This window comes from Puma concolor, chromosome C1, assembly GCF_028749965.1.
Source record: "Puma concolor isolate L17-30 chromosome C1, mPumCon1.1.hap2, whole genome shotgun sequence".
Taxonomy (NCBI): Eukaryota; Metazoa; Chordata; class Mammalia; order Carnivora; family Felidae; genus Puma; species Puma concolor.
The window spans coordinates 34,876,652-34,895,884 of NC_141674.1; the positions used below are offsets into that span (position 1 = coordinate 34,876,652).

General features: G+C 49.8%; 1 protein-coding gene across 12 annotated transcripts in view; it reads right to left on the bottom strand.

Moving 5' to 3' along the window:
- ERI3 (ERI1 exoribonuclease family member 3) overlaps positions 1 to 19,233 on the bottom strand; it is a 128,091-nt gene that overhangs the window by 58,853 nt on the left and 50,005 nt on the right. For 9 of the 12 annotated variants that reach the window (XM_086716767.1, XM_086716769.1, XM_086716770.1 and 6 more), the window contains one exon: positions 3,148 to 3,220. The exons of the other annotated variants lie outside the window; for them this stretch is intronic. In XM_086716767.1, coding sequence (XP_086572893.1) covers positions 3,148 to 3,220 — 73 coding nt within the window. The remainder of the gene's footprint in view (positions 1 to 3,147; positions 3,221 to 19,233) is intronic. 12 annotated transcript variants of the gene reach the window in all.

Consider the following 19,233-nt stretch of genomic DNA (forward strand, 5'->3'; position numbering starts at 1 on the left):
TATGCATGTGTCTTAATGCTTTATGAATAGGAATGTATAAGTGTATTTGTACCTGTGTATATTGCCATGTATTTCTGAAGGTGACTATGTGAATATATATACACACCCATTTGTATGAATGGAAACATACATACAATTTTGGGTATGCCTGCTTGGGTATATTCATTCACATGAGTAAACATGTGTATGTTTATGCATGCGTGCATGCGTGTGTGTATATGTGTGTGTGTATTCTTCTGGCTCCTCAGTGACAGCTCTGACCTCCTGGAGGGAGCTGGGAGCAGGGCCCCAAGTCTTCTCTAAGCTGACAGTTCAATAAGAGTATAAGATCATTCAATGACACTCCAAATGTCAGCAAACATTGGCTTGCTCCACTCTGCTACAGGGGAAGTAGGTGGAGGAGGGAGATGTGGAAACCTGGCTGCTGAAAAACTGTTCTTTCCTGATGCAATGCACACCATTTCTGGACAGGAGAGGCCTTCGGAAATGGGGATAGTGAATTCAGTCCCAGTTCACTCACTGGGCAAGTCTTGGTGACCAAGACCGTCCCTACTTTTTCCATGAGCAAAGTTCCGCTGTTGGAGTTAAGCCGGAGAGGGGAAGGAAGGAAAGTAGGGAGGAAAGAGTAAGATCAAGTACAGGAGAGGGCCCTGTAGACAGCTAGGGCCTGGGTCACACAGGAGGAAAGAAAGCATAGAATAATACACTGCATAGTACCCATGCAACCCTGGCAATGCCCTCTCTGGCTTACTCTTATTGTTACTCTTTTTAAGGGAGCAGGAATCTTTGTGTGGCCTGTACAACTCATGTAGTATAAAGGTCAGACCTGCAGCCTCTCTGTCCCGAATGGCTGCTCACAAGGACTGGCCCAGAGTTTGTAATTAAGTCATCTTTCCTGCTGGATCCTGTGGCACAGCTGGAACATGATATGGCTAGAGGGCTGAGAAGAAGGGGTTAGACCCCTCTATTGCCACTCTCCTCATGCCACTCTTATTTTTCCTAGACTTGCTCAGTTGACCTACCAAGAAGCAATCACAAGGCCAACTGGGAACGGAGTCCAGTTTCCACTTGTACCCATTTCCTCCTCTATGGCTCAGCACAGTCTGGCAGAGAACCAAGCGGAACAGGCTCAGGACAGCCTGCCTCCAACCCCAGCAGCATCAAGGTAGCCCTGAGTGGCGATGTTAACACACGGGTCGGCTGTTTTCCTGCCTCTCTGCCAAGGAACCTGGAGGCAGGGAGCTATCCAGACACCAAAAAGTCTAGTGAACTTCACAGAGCAATTGTTCAGGTCAGCGCCTGCCTCGCCTGGCCGGGCCTTCACATTGCATTTGCTGAGGCCAGCAAGCAGCCTCAGATGCACTCTGACAGCTGGCATGCTATCTTCAGGAGCACAGGCCTAGCCACACCTTCATGCATAGCCCGCCAAGCCCTGCATGAGAGGGCCTCTGTGGAGCCAGCTCTCAAAGATCAGTCAGCCAGCCAGCAACTATTCACTGAGCACATACTCTGTACCCACCACTGACCTGGCTACTGCAGACACAGAAAGGAGCCAGCCTCAGTCTCTATGCTCCAGATGGACATGTCTACAAGGAAACATATTTGGACTCAGTTTCAACACTCAAAGATCACAGGTATCCAAAGGGTCAAGGAGTCTCAAGATAAAAGACTGACTGCTGAGCTTCCCAGAAGAGGTGATACCTGAGCTGAATCTTCAAGAAGAGGGAATGTGCCCAATGAAAATGACTAGGGGGCACTTCAGACAAAGATAAGGCCACAGGCCAAGACCTGAAGGTAGGACAGAGCCTGGTCCCCTCAGCCAAAGATGGAAGTTAGTAAGTAGCTGCTGCTCAGGCCCAAGAGAGATCAGCTGGAGAGGTGGGTAAGTGTCAAAATACAAACAAGCCAAGGACCAGGTGTGAAGGACCTGAGTACCAGGGGAAAGCAAAGGAGTTCACAATGTTGCCACAAAGAATGGCTGCCCTGAGACCTATGGAACTAAGTCCAAGGTCATTCTCTTCTACTGTTCCTCCACATGCTCACTTAGCTCCAGCCCATACACACACCAAAAGAATGCTGTTCCTCCTGCTGGAAAGTCTTCTCTTCAGACCCATATTCCACCTTCCTTGAACGCCCAGTTCAAGACCCAAATCCTCACAATACCTAGTTTTACCCTTCACTGGCTTCTCTCTTCTCTAAGGCCCCCTGGGAGCCACTACTCTGATCTTTGGTGTGTTCTCTCTTCTCTGATTTCCTGGGAGTCACTAAGCTAACCAGCAACATGGGGTCCCTGAGGCGTTCAGGGCTGTTGTCCTTACATCAGAAGGATTTATGGGTGTGAGTTTCCCTAGTGGACTGGGCCTCCTGGAGAAAGGATGCCAACAGAGCAGAGATCTTGGGAGTCTATTCTTGTACCTTCTTTCTTCTGCTTACCTAGTGTAGCACACACTAGGAAAGTAGTTTTCTGGGTAATTCAACCTCTGCCAGGCCCCAACTTCATAGCTACACAGGGTTTCTCCCAGCCCACAGCCCCAGCACCCACTCCCCAGATACTTGGTGTTGTATTAGTGTCAGTCTCCTTCCTCAAATTCAAAGGGAACTGGGCTCTATTGTGCACAGTCCTTCTCACATGACCAAGGTTCTGCCGGGGCTAGGCAGGACTACAGCCAGCCTGAACCAACTCTACCTCCCAACCACATGGAGATACCAGGGCCACTCAGGAGGGTCAGAGACCACACTCATGACCACATCAAATAAGTATACTTTCCCAAAGGCTTAGCTAGTGCCACATCTCTCTTAAAGGAAATGTAGCTCATCTCAGTGATTTAGTTTTGAGCAAGAATCTGGAAAATTCCCTTCACTGGGACTTCTCTGCATACCTGGATGACACCATATAGGGCAGTATCATACTCTACCCCTCAGCCTGGTCCCCAAGCAACTCCCCACTCCCAGAAAGGGCCACAACTTTACGGTGCATATTAACTAGGGAAGAGGAAGGAAGGACGTTGAGAAAAGAGAAGAACAGAAAGAAAAGGAAAGCGATGACAACAAAAAGAGAATAGATATGTGTAAAGAAAGCAAGAGGGGACAGGATCTGATGCACAGGAAACCCAGAGGAAGCACCAGAGTGGGGCTCAGACACAGTACCTTTTTCAGATTAATCCACTGCTTGAAGTAGTCCGCCACTGGCAAGCCCAAGTACTGGCACTGACCTGGGAGCCTACAAGAAAGGGAAAAGAGAACAAGTTGGGCACACCCATTGTCCCAGGCATGGAGTCGGAATCTAGGAAATGCAAATAGACCTCAGAAGGCTACCCCATTAGTCACGGGTCCTACCCTGACCAAGAAAGGCTCCCCACCTCTAGCACCCTAGACACTGGGCTCCAGATCTAAATGTGAAAACTTGGGAGACTCTATACAAAATACAAGCAGCTACTATTTTCTGATGGCCTACAATATGCTAAGGATCTTACTTACAGTTTCACATGATTCTTCAGAACGACGTTATGAGGTAGCTATTGTTGCCTACATTTTACAGATGAGAAAATGAGATTCAGAGGGGTTACCTAAGGTCCCAAAGCTAAAAAATGACAGTGCCAAGAAACGAACCCAGGTCTGTTTCACCCCAAAGCCCATGTTCTTTCCAATGCACCAGGGTGTAGCTGTTTTGTTACAACAGAGAGGCAGGGATATAAGACAAGAGGAGAGAGAAAAGGAACACGTGGAGCTGGCTAGACAGGGGCTTCAGTTCACCCTTAAGTCTCTAGCAATAGGCTTTCTGCAGATAGAGCAAACCATGCAAAAGGATAAGAGCTCAGAATTTAAACCAAGAGCCTGTTATTTTTTCTTTAAATTATAATTTATAAATGGTCTTTCCCTCTAGATATAATGTTTACCCACATAAATCCATTCAACCATTTACTGATGTTTAATAATAAACAGGCACTTAAAGCTCAAAAAGTTAAGACTTAGCCACTGCCTATAAGGGGCTCACAATTTGTTCAATGGAATGGACAATAAAAGAAATAGACTAAACAGCCTTAAGTTGGAGCACTAGGGTACATGAAAAGATGGAGGAAGATACCAAAAATATTAGCTGGGAAAGATCACAGAACTTTCTTGCTAAGCTTGGCCATAGGCAATAGAGAGGCTCTGAATAGTTGTGATTTACATAATTTTTCTGGGGCCAGCAAAAACAATACACTAAAAAAGCTGGGTAGTAACTCAGAGACTAGACAACAGCTGTAGAGGTAACAAGCAAGGAACAGACAGAAAAGACGTAAAGGAGGCCTTGGCCATCAAGTGGGATGCAAGGCCCAATGAGAAGTGGTAGAGCCCAATTCAAAGGCTTATGGCTTGGCTGGTTTCATTCTACTCAGAATCAGACACAAAGAACGAGGCAGGGGCATAGAGAGGATATCTGACACCCAGAGGAGACCAGTATTTAATCATCATTTTTATTACTGTTTTTAAATTCTCTGCCTAAATCACAGTGACTGCTTACTACTTCACCTCCAAATACCACAGAAGGAGGCACAAATTTGGAAATGCAGTTTTACATACATGCATGGCACATGGCAAGCACTCAATATCTACTGAGTTCAAAGTGTTTAGGAGACATGTGGCAGTGGGATGACATCTAAAGGGGCAGCTGGATATCCACTTTGAGGAGAGGTCTGGATTGGAGATATAAATTGCTGAATCATTAATGTAATTTAAATGAAATTAAAGCCATGAGAGTAGATGAGAGAGCAGGGAAGAGTATGGTGGGAGATGGCCCAGATTAATGTCTCATAAGTTCTACTGAGCTAAAATGGAAATCAAGACCATTGTCACACACATGGAACCCACTACACGCAGCAGCCAGCTCTAATTTTGGATTCCCTCAATTCTAAAATTTTTTAATGTTTGTTTATTTTTGAGAGAGAGAAAGAGAGACCAAACATGAGTGGGGGACGGTCAGAGAGAGAGGGAGACACAGAATTCGAAGCAGGCTCCAGGCTCCGAACTGTCAGCACAGAGCCTGACGCGGGGCTTGAACTCACAGACCACGAGATCATGACCCAAGCCGAAGTCGGATGCCCAACTGACTGAGCCACCCAGGCGCCCCAGCAAGGTTTTTGAAAGATGAAAGATAGCCTTAGGAGCTAAAATGTGGTTGCCTAAGGAGAACTATATTGTTTGGATAACTTTCTTATTTCCTTCAATTTTTCTTTTGTGTTCTTATCTTGTTATTTGTGAAAATGCTTGCTGAGCTCAGCTATTTTTGAAAAATCACATTAAGGCCTGTGAGTGAAGGGGGCAACCAGAAGCAGCAGAATCTGCAAAGGAACAGGTCAAGAGGTCTGGCCAGGAAAAAGCAAGAATCGGGCCACCTATCATATTCACCCTTAGCCATTCCCAGTGTCCCCATTCTTTTAGATGACATGGATCAGGAGTCCTATTGGCTGGGCTAGCCCTGGCAGCAGGGTGAGTAGGAGGCTCCCTCTTCAGCAAGATTTCAAAGGTAGACATTTCTACCCAGGTAGGAAGAGTCTAGCACAGTAGGATCTTGCCTGATCTTCTAGGGGGAGGATCTGTACCAGAGGGGCTACATCTAAGACAGACTAGACAGACTGTCAGGCTGGATAGTCAGCCTCAGATATGGCTCAGCAGCAACCCTGAGTGCTATCTGTATCCCATGGCTGACTGAAGCAGAGGAGGATGGGACTATAATTCTCACCCAGGCTCTAGTCACTTGCAGATACACATGAAGTTTGCAGACTCACAGGCATTCAGGTTGTTGAGTCCTCCAGTCTGTGGGTGGTCCTAGCCCTGTGACTCCAGGACATGAGCAGTAGAAATGTAGCAGGTCCAGGCCCATCTTCACAGAGCCACAGAGCCATATGCCAGAACTTGAAATTCCAGATGGGAGTTTCACGGGAAGACAGCTACACATTTCTAAGACAGAACCCTACCCAGCTTAGAGAACACCAAGAGAAACCCTGTGAGAAAGGTAGGTCAGAGTAGTAGCCATCTCCTACATAAAATAGGAAACTGACGTCCAAAGAAGAAAAGGATTTGCTTGATCACACAACAAGCCAAGGGAGAACTAGAAATGGGATCTCAGCCTTCTGACTGTACAAGGTATCAGTCATGCACATGCGCTCAGAGTTCTTTACAGTCCCTGGAAAGGCAAGGTTTGGGGCTTTAGAAAGGCAGACAGCATGGTGGTTACTGCTCAAGGTCACACCTGGGTCCAAGGTTCTTAGGAGCCTAAGGCTAGGATCAGTGGGTACCAGTGGGTACATGGTTCCACTAATTTGGAAAGTAAAAGGGCAAAAGTCCCCCTGGCACAAAGGGTCTGAATACTGAGTTCCCACCAGATACTGATCCCAGGAAAAGAGCCACTGGCAGTGGGCCCTGGACTAGCCTGCGGGCATGAATGTGCAGGCAGGTTTATGGTGCCCAGGTCTCCATGCAGCTGGAATCACTGGGCACAGAGCTCCTCAACTGCCCAAACATCATCTGGCCATGCTTATTACTGTTGCCCAATGAAATTTTATGCACCGAGTCCACAGGTGTGATTTCCCCTTCTTTATGAGGGTCGGAATGACATCACCGATGGCCAATAGAAAAGAGCCAATTATGTCCAGGCCATAAAAAGGAATGAGATTTTTTCAACCAAATCAAAACTTCCTTCAGCTTCACGAACGTAAGGGGCCCCCTTTAAGGAAGGGCCCCCAGCCCTGCCGTGGGCTCTAAACTGAGGGATATAATCAGTTTCCAAGTACTATCAGACCTAGGGCTAGAGAGGGGCTCCGTCTTCAGCATTCACCATGTGACACTGCTCTCATCACAGTGGGCCCCTAGGGTCATCAAAACAGAACATCAAACCCTCCTCAAAGATGCCTGACTAGCTCCTTGCTACTCCATCCAGGCAGGAGTTAGAAAAGATGGGGTATTTCTCAAGTTCCCTTCCTACTCCTTCTAAATAATAAAGAAGAAAGCAGAGAGCCTTCCTCCACTTAGAAAGAAAAGAGTGTGGGAGGAAGAGGGGTGCAGGAAACTCCCCCCCCCCGCAAAAGCATAGGGCACAAAGCATAAGGAACCCGGCCCTCCCTACCCACCCCTCATCCAGCCCCACCACCTGCAGCCCAGTGCTTGGGCTGGGCCCAGACAGCCCTGATGGCAAACAGGTGTGACCAGCTCGGCGCCAGCCAAGGCAGGGGACTAGCTCATTAAGGGAACACCACCCTCGCTAATGGGTAGGGGCAGGATGAAGCCATTGTGAACAGGAGCTCAGCTTTGAAGAATTAGCTGGAGCAGAGCTGGGGGGCTCTACTAGAACTGCTAGGCTTGAGTTGAGGAGGCCAGCAGCATCCACGGAGGTCTGAGCGACAGACTGACAGACACCATCAGCCAGGAGCAGCAGGAATGCAGGCACCAGTGCTGGCAAAGTTTATGCACACTCTTCCTTCTGTGCTTTTCTCTCTCTGTAAATCTTAGGGGCAACTCCAAATCAGGGAGATCTATGTCACTCTCAGTTTTAGCACACTCGAGCCCTTAAAGAGCAGGAGGCCAGCTGAATCTGGAGCCATATGTGATCCCTTTCTGCCTCTCTGTGAAAGCCATGAGACCCGGATCTTGAAGTGATGTAGGCTGTCAATCCTGGTGTCCAAAAACTTGAGGATGCACATACAGTTCACCTGCAAGGGTGAACTATTTTGTCCCATCTGATATGTAGAAAAAGGAGAGTACTGAGGAGCAAAGGAAAGAGTAGGGAGAAAGGTTCGGTCTTCTTCAAAGTCACAGTTGCACCATGGAGGGATAGAAGGCCCAGTCTGGGGAAGGAGTAGGCCAACAGACCCAGCCAATCAGCCAGATGTATGCTCCTGCCAAAGGGACACCTATGAGGGGCAGTGGGGCTCATGGCCATGTTGGGTTTCTATGCTTGCCCATTCTGAAACGAACATGCGTGCACAATGTTGTTGCTGGCTGTCCTGTGTTTCAGAACTGCCAGGTTTCCTAGACCTCAGGAAAGGTCCCATTCCCACTGGGTCCCAGCCTGGGAGGTGCACCTAGTCAGAGACTCCACAGCCAGTGTGAAGAGCCTGCACCCAGCACCAGCACACTATCCCAGCCAAGGCAGCACTTGGCTGGGGACACAGCTCTTTGTCTCTCCTGTTTCCGTTCCCCCCACCAGAGGAGATAAACAGACCCTGGGTGATAAACGGCCCGCCTTTCAAGATCACTTTTCCTCAAGTTGAGGAGAGTAGCTAGTGATGGATGGGCTGGAATTTGGTTATCGGGAAGGGCTGTCAGCCAGAGGTGCCTATCTCCTCCCCCACTACGCAGGGCATCATTACACTGTGGCATCGAGGTAAAATATGAGCAAGGGGAGGGAAGCAAGAAAGAAGGGAAGGCTGGGCTTCCACACGGAGCAAATTGAGCTACAATGAGAGCGGGTGTAAGGCTGGGACGTTAGTTATCTGCCGCGACACCTTTATCTCTGCGCAAATTGGTCCTTCCTCCCCCACCACATCCTCTTGTACAAACAGAGGCAGGCACAATGTGTCACCACTGCAATAGCATGGCAATTTAACCCGAATTAGTGAGGGGGTCAAGCTAGGAAATAGGGGTTTCTCATTTCAACAGGTTCCTTAGTCTCTGCTGTGAACCACCACACTGGGGGGAGGAGGGTGGACAGAAAGCAGACTCATAATTGAATTCACTCACTTGGCCACCGCTGGTGTATAAAAAATTAATGCTCAAGCCTCCTACTTATTAAAGCTGGCTAGTTTCTGTCTCACCTGCAAGATGCACCATGGCAGAAGACACGGCCTGGGCCACCCCTGGCAGGCTGAGCCCTCAGTGCTTTCAGGCAATGCAGGGATCAGCAAGGTCAGGAAGGGAGACAAAGGTGCTGCCTGAGACAGCAGCCCCACGCCAGCAACCCCTCCTAGAAGCCTACAGGATAGAGTGTAGGGTGGGGTTAAGGATGGAGGCCAGGGGGAGGGGTTGTAGAAGGTGATCACATTAGAGATGATCCTGGTCAGTTCAAGAATACACTTCAGTCTACAGATAGAAGCAGCATTCTGGCTTTACTCTCTACCCTGAGATGTTCAGGGTTTTTAGAGGGGTGTCCAGTAACCCCTCTCTGCCACCCAGACAGGCAGACACACACACACAGTTGTGCTGAAACTGAGGAAGCCAATGGCAGCACTGATGACAATGACAAGGCTAAAAAAGCCAGGTGTAGAGGAGTCAGGCCCATTCCCCAATGGCTCCCCCACTGCAGACCCCGGAGCTAGAAGGGCCCTGATGGTGGAGGGGAGAGGGAGAGTACAGTAGAACCCCCATCCAGCACACAGCTCTGCTGCACTAAGAGACAACTTGGTCAAGTGCCCATGTGTCCTTGGGCAAGTTACGTCACCTCCGTGCCCTGCTCTGTGAAGGTTGCAGGAGCCAGCCAAGGGAAACATACTCATACATAAACACTCACAGAAGGGATTCTGGCTAAAAGGAGATCAGCTGTGACCAATGCTGCAACAGCCTTTGGAGAAGCTTCCAGGCCACCTGCCTTGAGAAGACAGTGCCTTAGGCATGAAAAATATACTGGAGAAGCTTTGCTGGGGATGACACAGAAAGGGGAAGTTCCAAAAACACTCATCAACTACAGAAAATGAATTCCAAGAAGCTTTGGGGTAAGAAGAAGAGTTGTGCATGGAAGAGGCACTTGGGATTCATTCTCCAAATCTAAAGCGCACAAATAGGGAGCAAAAGTCAAGGCCCCAGTCTAGACACAAAATGGGAAAACTTTCTACCTCAATTGCCAACACATACTTTGGGTATCACTGAGACTCAGGACCCTCAGGGACAGAGGCCAATCAAACCTGATTCCTAGACTCAGGGAGCTTCCAAGGCCACCCAGAAGATAATCACAGCATGAAACATAATGATCACTCCAGGAGAGAAGACTAAGAAAGGGCCATCCCATTTCTGGTGATGGGAAAGCACTGCTGGGGAGCACTTACGCTCTGCTTCGGTCCCCTCTGCTTGAACACACACACTCTGTCCCTCCATTCTTCTCTGCCTGCCCACAACCCTGAGAGAGTGCCGACTTCTCAGCCCATTTTGCTCCCACACTTGCCCCCATCCTCTGGGACAGCTGCAGGTTACAATTCCAACCACAGACTTCAGAAAGATGATACACTTGCTGGAGCCTGCAAAGGGTCAGGAGAGAGTACTGTTTGAAATACCAGCGTGACAGCTGGCTCCTTGTCTGTCTCTTCCTCCCCCACTCCCCTCCCCAAACTTGTCATGGTACAAGAAGTCTATAAGCAGCCCATCAGCTTTAAATATCAGTGTGCGTGAAGCAGGAGCACGAGAGCGAGGGAGCGGGAAGCAGACAGCGAGTGCCTCTGTCGCCACTGCCTGTCAGGGAACACTAATGAATTTCACCACCAGCAGCCATGCTTCAGATGGGTGGGGGGTGGTGGTGGTGGGGGTAGGGTGTTTTCTAGGGAGAACCTTACAGTATTAAAATATCTTTTCCCAAAGCCCTGTTAATAAATGTCATTGCAGAGCTGAGAACTACAGCCCACAGCTAGGACTTCAAGGCAAGGGAGGGGTTGGGACAAGCCCTAAGGTCCTCCCAACAGAAGGAGAGTGCTAGTGTGAGGCTGGTGGGGGCCCCCTCTGAGCCCTGCAATTGGGAGGGTGACCGCTATGACCCATGCTCATCTCATAAAGGCCGTGGGCTGCCTAGCTGAGACGACCAGGACCAGAAGGAAAGGCCTCTGATGAGGGGAGATCACCAGCTGTGCCTTCTGGGCCAGACTTAAGTCCACCCCACTTCCCATCAACTTCAGCCATCTCACTTCACAGGGAGGCCCACAAGCAAGGGGCTCCAGGCCATCCTTCCAGATCTAGGGCGAGAGCGGTGGTGAGGAAACTCTGACACCAGTCTAAAAGGAAGTACTTCCCCACAGGTGGCAGGAGTCAGAGCTTATCGTAATCTCCATTGTACAGATGAGGACATGGAGGTAGAGTAGGAATGTGACTTTCCCAAATCCTACAACTAGTAAGTAGTGGAGTCAGGATTGGAATCCAAGTCTCTTAATTCTAAACACCATGCAGCTTCTCTGAGGAAGGGCTGATCACTTCACTGTCTCCTGTGTGTCCTCTACTGTCAGGCCCTGCCCCTCCCCTCCATTCTCTCCCACTGGTACACACACACCTCTGGTCTGGCATAGGCCACAGCTGCCATGTAGCACAGGGCTGGGCTCCAGGCCAGGGTGAACCAAGCCTGGCAGAGAAAGCCCTGGGAATGAGCCAGACCATCACCTGGGAGTCTCCACAGCTCAGAGGGCATGGTTGCAGGCATAAGCTTTCCCTGGGGTACACTCTGCACAGCTCTGATCAGCAGTGTCTGATCTGGCAGCGACCTGCTGTGCAGGGGGCAAATGACATTTAATTTCCTCTTGGTTTCCCTATGGTACAGACGAAAGGCCGTCACCTGCGTCTGGGTCTGGCGGCACAGCTGGAAGTGTTCCCAGACATGCTGCTCTGGAGAGTTCCCAAACAGAAACCAGAATACAGGCAGAGCAGAGGGATGCCCCATAGGCCAGGCTGCCAGTCCTCCCTGAGAGAACCAACCTCAAATCCCCATTGCCGAGCAGTTGCTCAAAGCCTCTGAAAGGTACTGATATGTAAACAGCACTTCCTTGCTCCACTGCTTGCTGGCCCACTCGCCAACCATTTGTCCCCCACAGAGCCCACAAAAATGACCACAAGAAGCACACCAGGTGTCCTGATCACCTGGTGCCACAAACACCCTGTGGAACAGTAGAATATGCACTTTCCCAATGCTACAAATAGTTTAGGAAGTCAAATACCTTCTATCTCCCCAGACCCTCTCCAGTGAAACAATAAGACAAGCATCTCTCCGGAGTCTCCCCAATGACAATTTGTCCAAGGAAAGGGCACAGTGCCCCACCTGTGGTGACTGTGGGAAGTGTTGGAGCTGCCACCAGGACCTGGCTAGAGCTCTCTCCCAGAGGGAATGGCAGAGGCAGCAGCAGGGAGTAGGGTACGGGGAGAGGGGGAGCTGCTGACAAGAGGTTCTCAGGGCACTTTGGTCAGTGTCTCAGCTGATGAGCTATTCTCTGTTTTGGCCAAGGAAATCAAGAGCTCCTTAGCAATTTGAGCTGTTTCCAAGATAGCTCACTCATCCCCCCAATTATGGTCTCCACCTGGCCTATGGCCATCTTGACCCTTTGCCTGAGCTGCCTTTGTGTGGCCTACGATGCCCTCTGGAGGCTCCAGAGAGAGGCATCCTGCAAGCGGTCAGGTTCTGGGATGTAGACTGCTCTCTGCTCCAGTATACTCAAGGACACAACTGTTCCCCTTACCCTGTCTGTGACAGATCTCCTCTGCCCTGATCCCAGCTCCCTCGACTCCTTCAAGACATGTACGCACTTGGCCTACACAAAGTCACCCTTCTGGGTAGGCATTAGAACGGGCTAGTGGTTTTTAAACTGAGCTCAGTGGGGTTCTAGGATTCTAGAAGGGACATCAGGCTACTTTGAGGACTGGGGGAACAGGAGGAAGAATGGCAGGGCCTCACCCCAGCTTCAACCAGAGCAGCTCAACCCTTATATACTTTGTAATATTGGGCTTTCTTTAGTATTTTTTAAAACAAAATTTCCTGCTAAAAAATACTCCCCATTCAGTCTCTCTACTGTGCTCCTCTGGGTTCTCATGGCATTTGTTTTGTATCTTTTCTGTAGCCTTCTCAGACTCCACCTTACTCAGCCTGTAGTTAGATATGCACGTGCTGCTCTTTCTGTCCTGATCACCTGGTGCTCCTTATAGTCCCGAGCATAGGACTTCCTGGCCCAGAGCAGCTCTCAACAGGGGCTAACTTTAGGCTACTGCTGGAATACCAGCACTTCCAGCATACACAGTGGTCAGCACCTTCGATGGCAGTTTCCATAAGAATCCCCTGGAAGAGAAGAGTTGCAGTGAAGCATAACTGACATTTACAAGAAGGTCCTAGTGAAGACATGTGGCATATGCCACTCTTAAGTCACCAAATGAGGTACACCTGCTACCATCATCAATCACTTAAATCGACCTCCAAGGGACCAAAGAGACTTTTCCATCTGGCCAATCTCTGGGCAAAATGCAGATATTCCAACAGGAAATATCACTCATTAGAAGTTTCCAAACCCTGCACGTAAGACCATCCATGGCAACACAAGATGATGCTCATAAGATGAGTACTCAAGGGTCTGTTGCCTTGCCGAAGAGTCACCAGTCCCACAATTCTGCTCAAAGGACTCAAAATGGGTGCAGCTCCTCAGCCCCATAAACCAAGCCCACTGCCTGGCTTCCTTCTCCAGCCAGCTCTGGGGAAGGAGCAAAAGGGAGGCAGGGGTCTGTGCTCCTCCTAGCTAAAGCCACTTGTTAGTAGGCCCCAGATTCCTTTATCCCCAGGGAAAGGAAGGTAGCAATGAGCCCTATCCCTCCCCACCCTCCCCACCCCCAGTATGCCTCCCAACAGGGCCAGGGAAGAGAGCCATTAGTGTGTGCCTCAGCAGACAATGGGGAGGAGAAGTCTCCAGAGCAAAGGACAACTGCAGCAATTAGAATGCAGGGAGGTTCAGAAGCTATTTAACTGGGTGACCCCTGAGGTCGCTGCATCTGACTCCCATCCCTGGATAAATATTGTATGAGAGGGGAGGGGGGAGGGTGAGGGAGCCCTCAGAGTGCTGCTCCTCCTTCCACTCCATTCCCCACCCCACACGGCTGCCTCCAGCCACACACACCAGGAACATTATTTACAGCCCTGACAGTCAGAGCAATCACTCTGCTAACCAAGAGGGAATGGACAAAGTCGACTTACCAAAAATTGACTATGGCAATTGAAGAAGAAACCAGAGCTGTGGGGGAGGGGAGCTGAGCCAACACTGAGATGCAAGGCTCCCCCCACATTCTGGGCCTAGCTGGAGCAAATATTTCCCATCACTCCAAAACTACTAGTAGGTGAAACTGGTCCCAACTGGCAGAGTAAATCAGGAATGGTGCATCTCTCCACCTTTTGGGGGCTCCATGATCAAAAAACTCCTGGATCTCATCACTACCCAGGTGTTCCTTAGCAAAGATGGGAGTCCTAGCTACCTGCCCAGAGGAAGTGGGACTAGCCATATGTCACTTATCCAGCTGGTTCCTCAAGCCACAAGCAGGAGAGTCAGCCATAGCAGAAAGGGGTCAGGCTGAGGGAAGAAGAGGAGAGCGTCTGAGTGCAGGCTGCGTCTCGGCCCCCACATGTGCCGTTCCTCCAGTCCTGCTCTAATGCACCCTGACATGCCTCTGAAGACAGAGAGCTGTTTGCAGTCAGCACCGTGATTTGTTAGTAATTATTTCCATGGTGTCACATTGCTGTCACTCTGTTAACAAAGAGACAGGCTGCCTCGGGCTGCCTGCAAGAAAGAATCGCAGAGAAAAAGGCCTGTCAGGCTCCCGGGATTCTCTGGGCTGGCTGGCTTTCTTCCCCAAACCAAAATCCTTGCAGGCTTTGGAAGAAACAGTTTTACAGAACTATCAAGTCTGAGTATGTCACCCTTTAGCCAGGGACACTGAAAATTTATCCCACCCACTCAGCCATCCTTCCCGAGCTCTACTGAGCTAAGCCCCCAAAGTCCATAGATCATTCAGGCATGGGCCACTACGCCAGCTGCAGCCCTGAGTTCTCCAGCCCTCACCTTCCAAGACCGCTGCTTCCTGACTCCTCTTCCTCACTGGGGTGTTTGCAGCCTCTCATGTGCTCTTAGGAGTCTAACATAGGAAACCTATTTCAGACCAAACTGAAGCAGCCGCCCCGCTGGCACAGATGGTGGTCAAAGAGAATATGGTGGCAGGGCATCTTCTCTTCTTGAATCTGCCAACCGCAGTTCAGGGCCAAAGCTGCTCAGGTGTGGATGCCCCTGTAGTCTCTCGATGCCTGTGCACCTGTGAGGAGATCATCACAGACTGCTCCGTCGTTCCCAGTGCCTGGATTGGTACAACATCCACTGTGGTTTGCTTTAGCACAAAGTAATGTCTCCATTACCCTGGCTGGGAGTGAGAGGACAGATTGGCAACGCTGACAAAACAGAGGTCACTCACCTTACAGCCACGGAAAGTTGGAGATTAATTCTCTCCTCTCATGGAGGGAATCAGACTCCTGGATAGTGGAAGGGAAGCACCAATATCGAGACACCCTTTCATTGCCAAGCAGCAGCAGCAGCAAGAGAGGGACACTAAAGCCCATAAGCCCTACAGAGGCCTTGTCAATGTGGCAAGGGCCACTGGCACCCAGTTCCTGCAGAATCCCACAGGACAGAGGAGCCTGGACAAAACCAAGATTCTTCTGGCATCAGGGTCCAAGGGCCAGAGGGCAGTGCTGGCTGCATGAACTGGAATGTAAACTCCGTGAAGGCAGGAGGTTTTAGAAGTTTTATCTCTTTGTTCACTGCTATGTTCTCAATACCTAGAATAGTGTGAGACACACGGTGGGTATTCAATCAACATCTGCTGAAAATATAATTAAATGGGTCGGTATGGCTCAAAGGCCACTTCCACAGGCCTGGGGCCAGGCTCTCCCTATCACAGGAGTTCAGAGAAAAGGGAAGCCAGTGCAGGTTCCAGAAGAGACAGGTAGACCACATATCCAAAGGACTGGAATTAGGTTTTAAAGGATGAGGGAGATTCTCATATCAGACTGAACATTTACATACTCATTTGACAAACATGTACCAGAGAGGTAAAGAAAAACTGTAGTCCAACAAAAGGAGAAGAGATAAAGCACAGTATGGAAATACAATGGAAAACTATACAGCAATGAAAAGGCCAACTACTAATATACACAACAACCATGGAGGACTCTCTCATATGTCATGTTGAGCAAAGGAAGGCAGACATAAAAGAGTACATTTTGTATGGTTCTACGTATCAAAAGTCCAGAACAGGCAAAGTGAACCAGAAGTAATAGAAGTCAGAACAGTGGTCATCTGGTAGGCAGAGGGCATTACTGACTGAGAAGGGACACAAAACGTTTTCTAGGATGATGGAAAAGGTTCTTGATCTTGATGTGGGTGGTGGCTGCATACGTGCATGCTTGTATAAAAATATATGAAGCTATACACTTCACATCTGTATACTTTATGTACACTAACATGCCTACTTCATACCTTGGTTTCTAAAAAAAAATAGAAAAAAAAAGTTGGGTCTCAAGAGTCACACAAAGAGTTTTAAAAAAAAAAAAAAAACAAAACACAAAACTATCTCACCCAAAGTAAAATATTTTCCAGGAGCAAACTCCTTCTCCTTGGAGTTCAGGGGACAAGCCCTCCAATCTTCAGTCCCTATCTGCCAGAGGACAGAGGAGCCCAAATAAGTGGCCAAGGCCTGGGAAGGTCCAGAAATGTTCAAAACACAAAGGAGTGCAGACTGAGTCCCAGGTCTAGGAAGCAGTGACAGCCTTTATTCTGTACCAGGTGAGCTGTGGGGAAGCAGAGATGGAACATATGGTCAAGCCATGCCACCAGCTCGTTCTGAGGCCCTCTGAAGCAGCCTGTCAGATTCTGCCATAGAATCAGACTTCCAGAGACGGTCCTGAAGAGCCATAGGACCAATTTGTCTTCCTGACAAGCTAGACAGACATTGGCTGAGCTACCCCAACTCTGGGCTATGCAAAGGTCTCAGTGCCTACAGCCCCTCCTGCCAGCAAAGAGGAGACAATAAGACCCTCACAGAGGGTCAAGGGGAGTATAAGAGTATAACTCCAGGGGCTACTACTTAGGCAGCAACACTTGCCTCACAATGAAGCAGTAAAGAGACATCCATCTAGTCAGTGGCTCTATAGCAGGCCAAAACATGAGACTCCCACCAGGGCCATAAACATCTCAAAGCCTGATCAGTTACTACACAAACGTCTTGATCTTTTATCGGGATTTTAACGAAGCAAAACTTCCATTCCAGGGTTCCAAAAATCACTAAAGTGCTTTAGACTCTGTTACCTTCCTAGTGGATGAGGAGATGAGGCCAACATTAGAGCCCCCCATTCAGGCTCAAAAGTACCCAGAATGTGGAACACCAGAGGCTCTGCCTGCCAAGGAGGGACTGTACTTACTGATCAGATAACAGGGCTTCTCCCCAGTGCCCCCAGGTCCAAAGTCCTTCCAGAGCAGACCAACTACCCCAAGCCCAGGCTCCAAGGCAAGGACACAAGCTGAGTTGTCTGCTGACCTGCGGCTCCAGGACCACAAGCAGAAGAGAGGAAAAGGGATGCAGGCAGGGACCTAGGAGTCCCCATGGACTCCACAGAAACCTGTTCTTGCTCTAGGGTCTGCCCACAGGAAATGGATTATCCCACCAGGCCCATACTCAGGAGCCCTTTACCACTAGTGCCAGGCCCCAGGACATGTGTCGGAAGGAACTCTCAGGTCTCTGTGAGGAGGCTGGCCCCAGAGACCTGCGAGCTCTGGGGGGAGGCGGGGCACCCCTCGCTCCTCAGAGCCCAAGAACTCTCGGCCCAAGGAGCTGTCAGGCTAACGAGGCTACCCCACCGCCACTCCATCTGAGCGTGGCAGCCTGCACCGCACGACTGGCTTCAGGTGGCTCTTCTTTAATTAATGGCATCCCAGGCTCTGCAGGGAGCTTCACCCTACAATGAATGGCCCTCTCTCATTAGAGGCAGGCCTGCCATGATGTATTCAGGGCGAGGGCCAGGATTCATTTCCCTGTCTGTGGGTTGGGGATGGGAGGGAGGGGAGAGGCAGCAGGGAGAGATTTATATCGAGTGACTTGGATTAGCTGCAGCTGAAACATGACCCCATCAACTCAAGCTGCCTTCTTGGGGCTAACCCGATGCACCTCTGCTGACGAGAGGGCTCTAGGGAAGCTGAAGGGAGGGCAGAAGGTCTGGTTCTTGTTCTCTCTGGGCTTAGGCTACAGCTCAAAGGCCCAGAATTCCTATACAACCTCCAGAATCCCCTCCCCACCTGCCACACACACTCAGTGTGCACTGGCAGCCTGGTCTGGACTCTGAGCCAATCTTGCCCACCGAGAGCCTCTTCATGGCCAGGAAGCTGACCCACTGTCCTCCAAGCTATAGGACTGACCATGGCTGGCAGCTGGCTTTCATCACTACTTTCTTTGGGAAATACCCTCCCTCCCTACCTCAGAGAAGGAGTCCATATCATAGTAATGCCCCCATATCTGCTGTCTGGAGAGGACAGCACCCAAGTACATTCTGCCACAGAGCATCTCAGACCACAGACTACCCGGCGCTAGGGAAAAGGCAGGCATTAGTCTGACATGAAAACACCCTGTCAGCTATCACCTCACTATACTGAGTCATTAGACTGAACCCCTACCTCTACGGTGGGGAGATTCTGTGTAAGACTACTTCTTCCCTCCACCTCCCCTTGAGGCCATCTCATAGGGATTACAAGACTGAACAGGGGAAACTGGGGTCTTTGGGCAAAAAGTTGTCTTAGAAAGAAAGCTGCTCTGGCACCCTGCTAGCCACACAGGTGATTTTAGGCCTGGGGGCTAGGTAGGATCAGGCTGGCAGCAAATAGCACACAGCCCTACAAACTCCCTCTGTAGACCCCAGTGAATTAGACATTCAGTTTTGCTTGTGCTTGGGATAAGAATCATACATCAGAGTCTATCTTCTATCCATCCTCAACCCTCTTAGAATGCCCAATTCACTAAGAGAGCTGGAGAGTCGGCCTTCACCTACCCCTGCCAGCCAATCAGAAGGCTGCTCTGCAGGCTTCCTGTGTCCCTATGAGGGCCAGGGCAGAATGCCTATCATGTGTACACACACCCACTCCATGTCATCCACGCTTCTCCCTGGCCCTTGTGGAAGAGCATTCATTTACCCTTCCTTCCCTACTCAGAAAGAGATGTAGCTCAGTTCCGCTTTGCTAAGCCCTATTTGGCAATGTGTCTAAACACATGCAAACTTAATTAGTTCAGGAGGGGAGCCCAAGCACTTGCAGTGACAGATAAAAGTATCGGGAAATGAGACAAGTCAGGACTGCCAGGGAGTTCTTAGTCAAGCCCCTTCCCCCAGCAGGCTGCTAATCAAAGGTGATGCAGCTCAGAGCTGGGACCAACTGGCACACCCATGGGCAAGGGCAAGGCTTTCATAAGCTTAGTGACATGATGAGATTCCCCCACGTGCTTCCAAACATA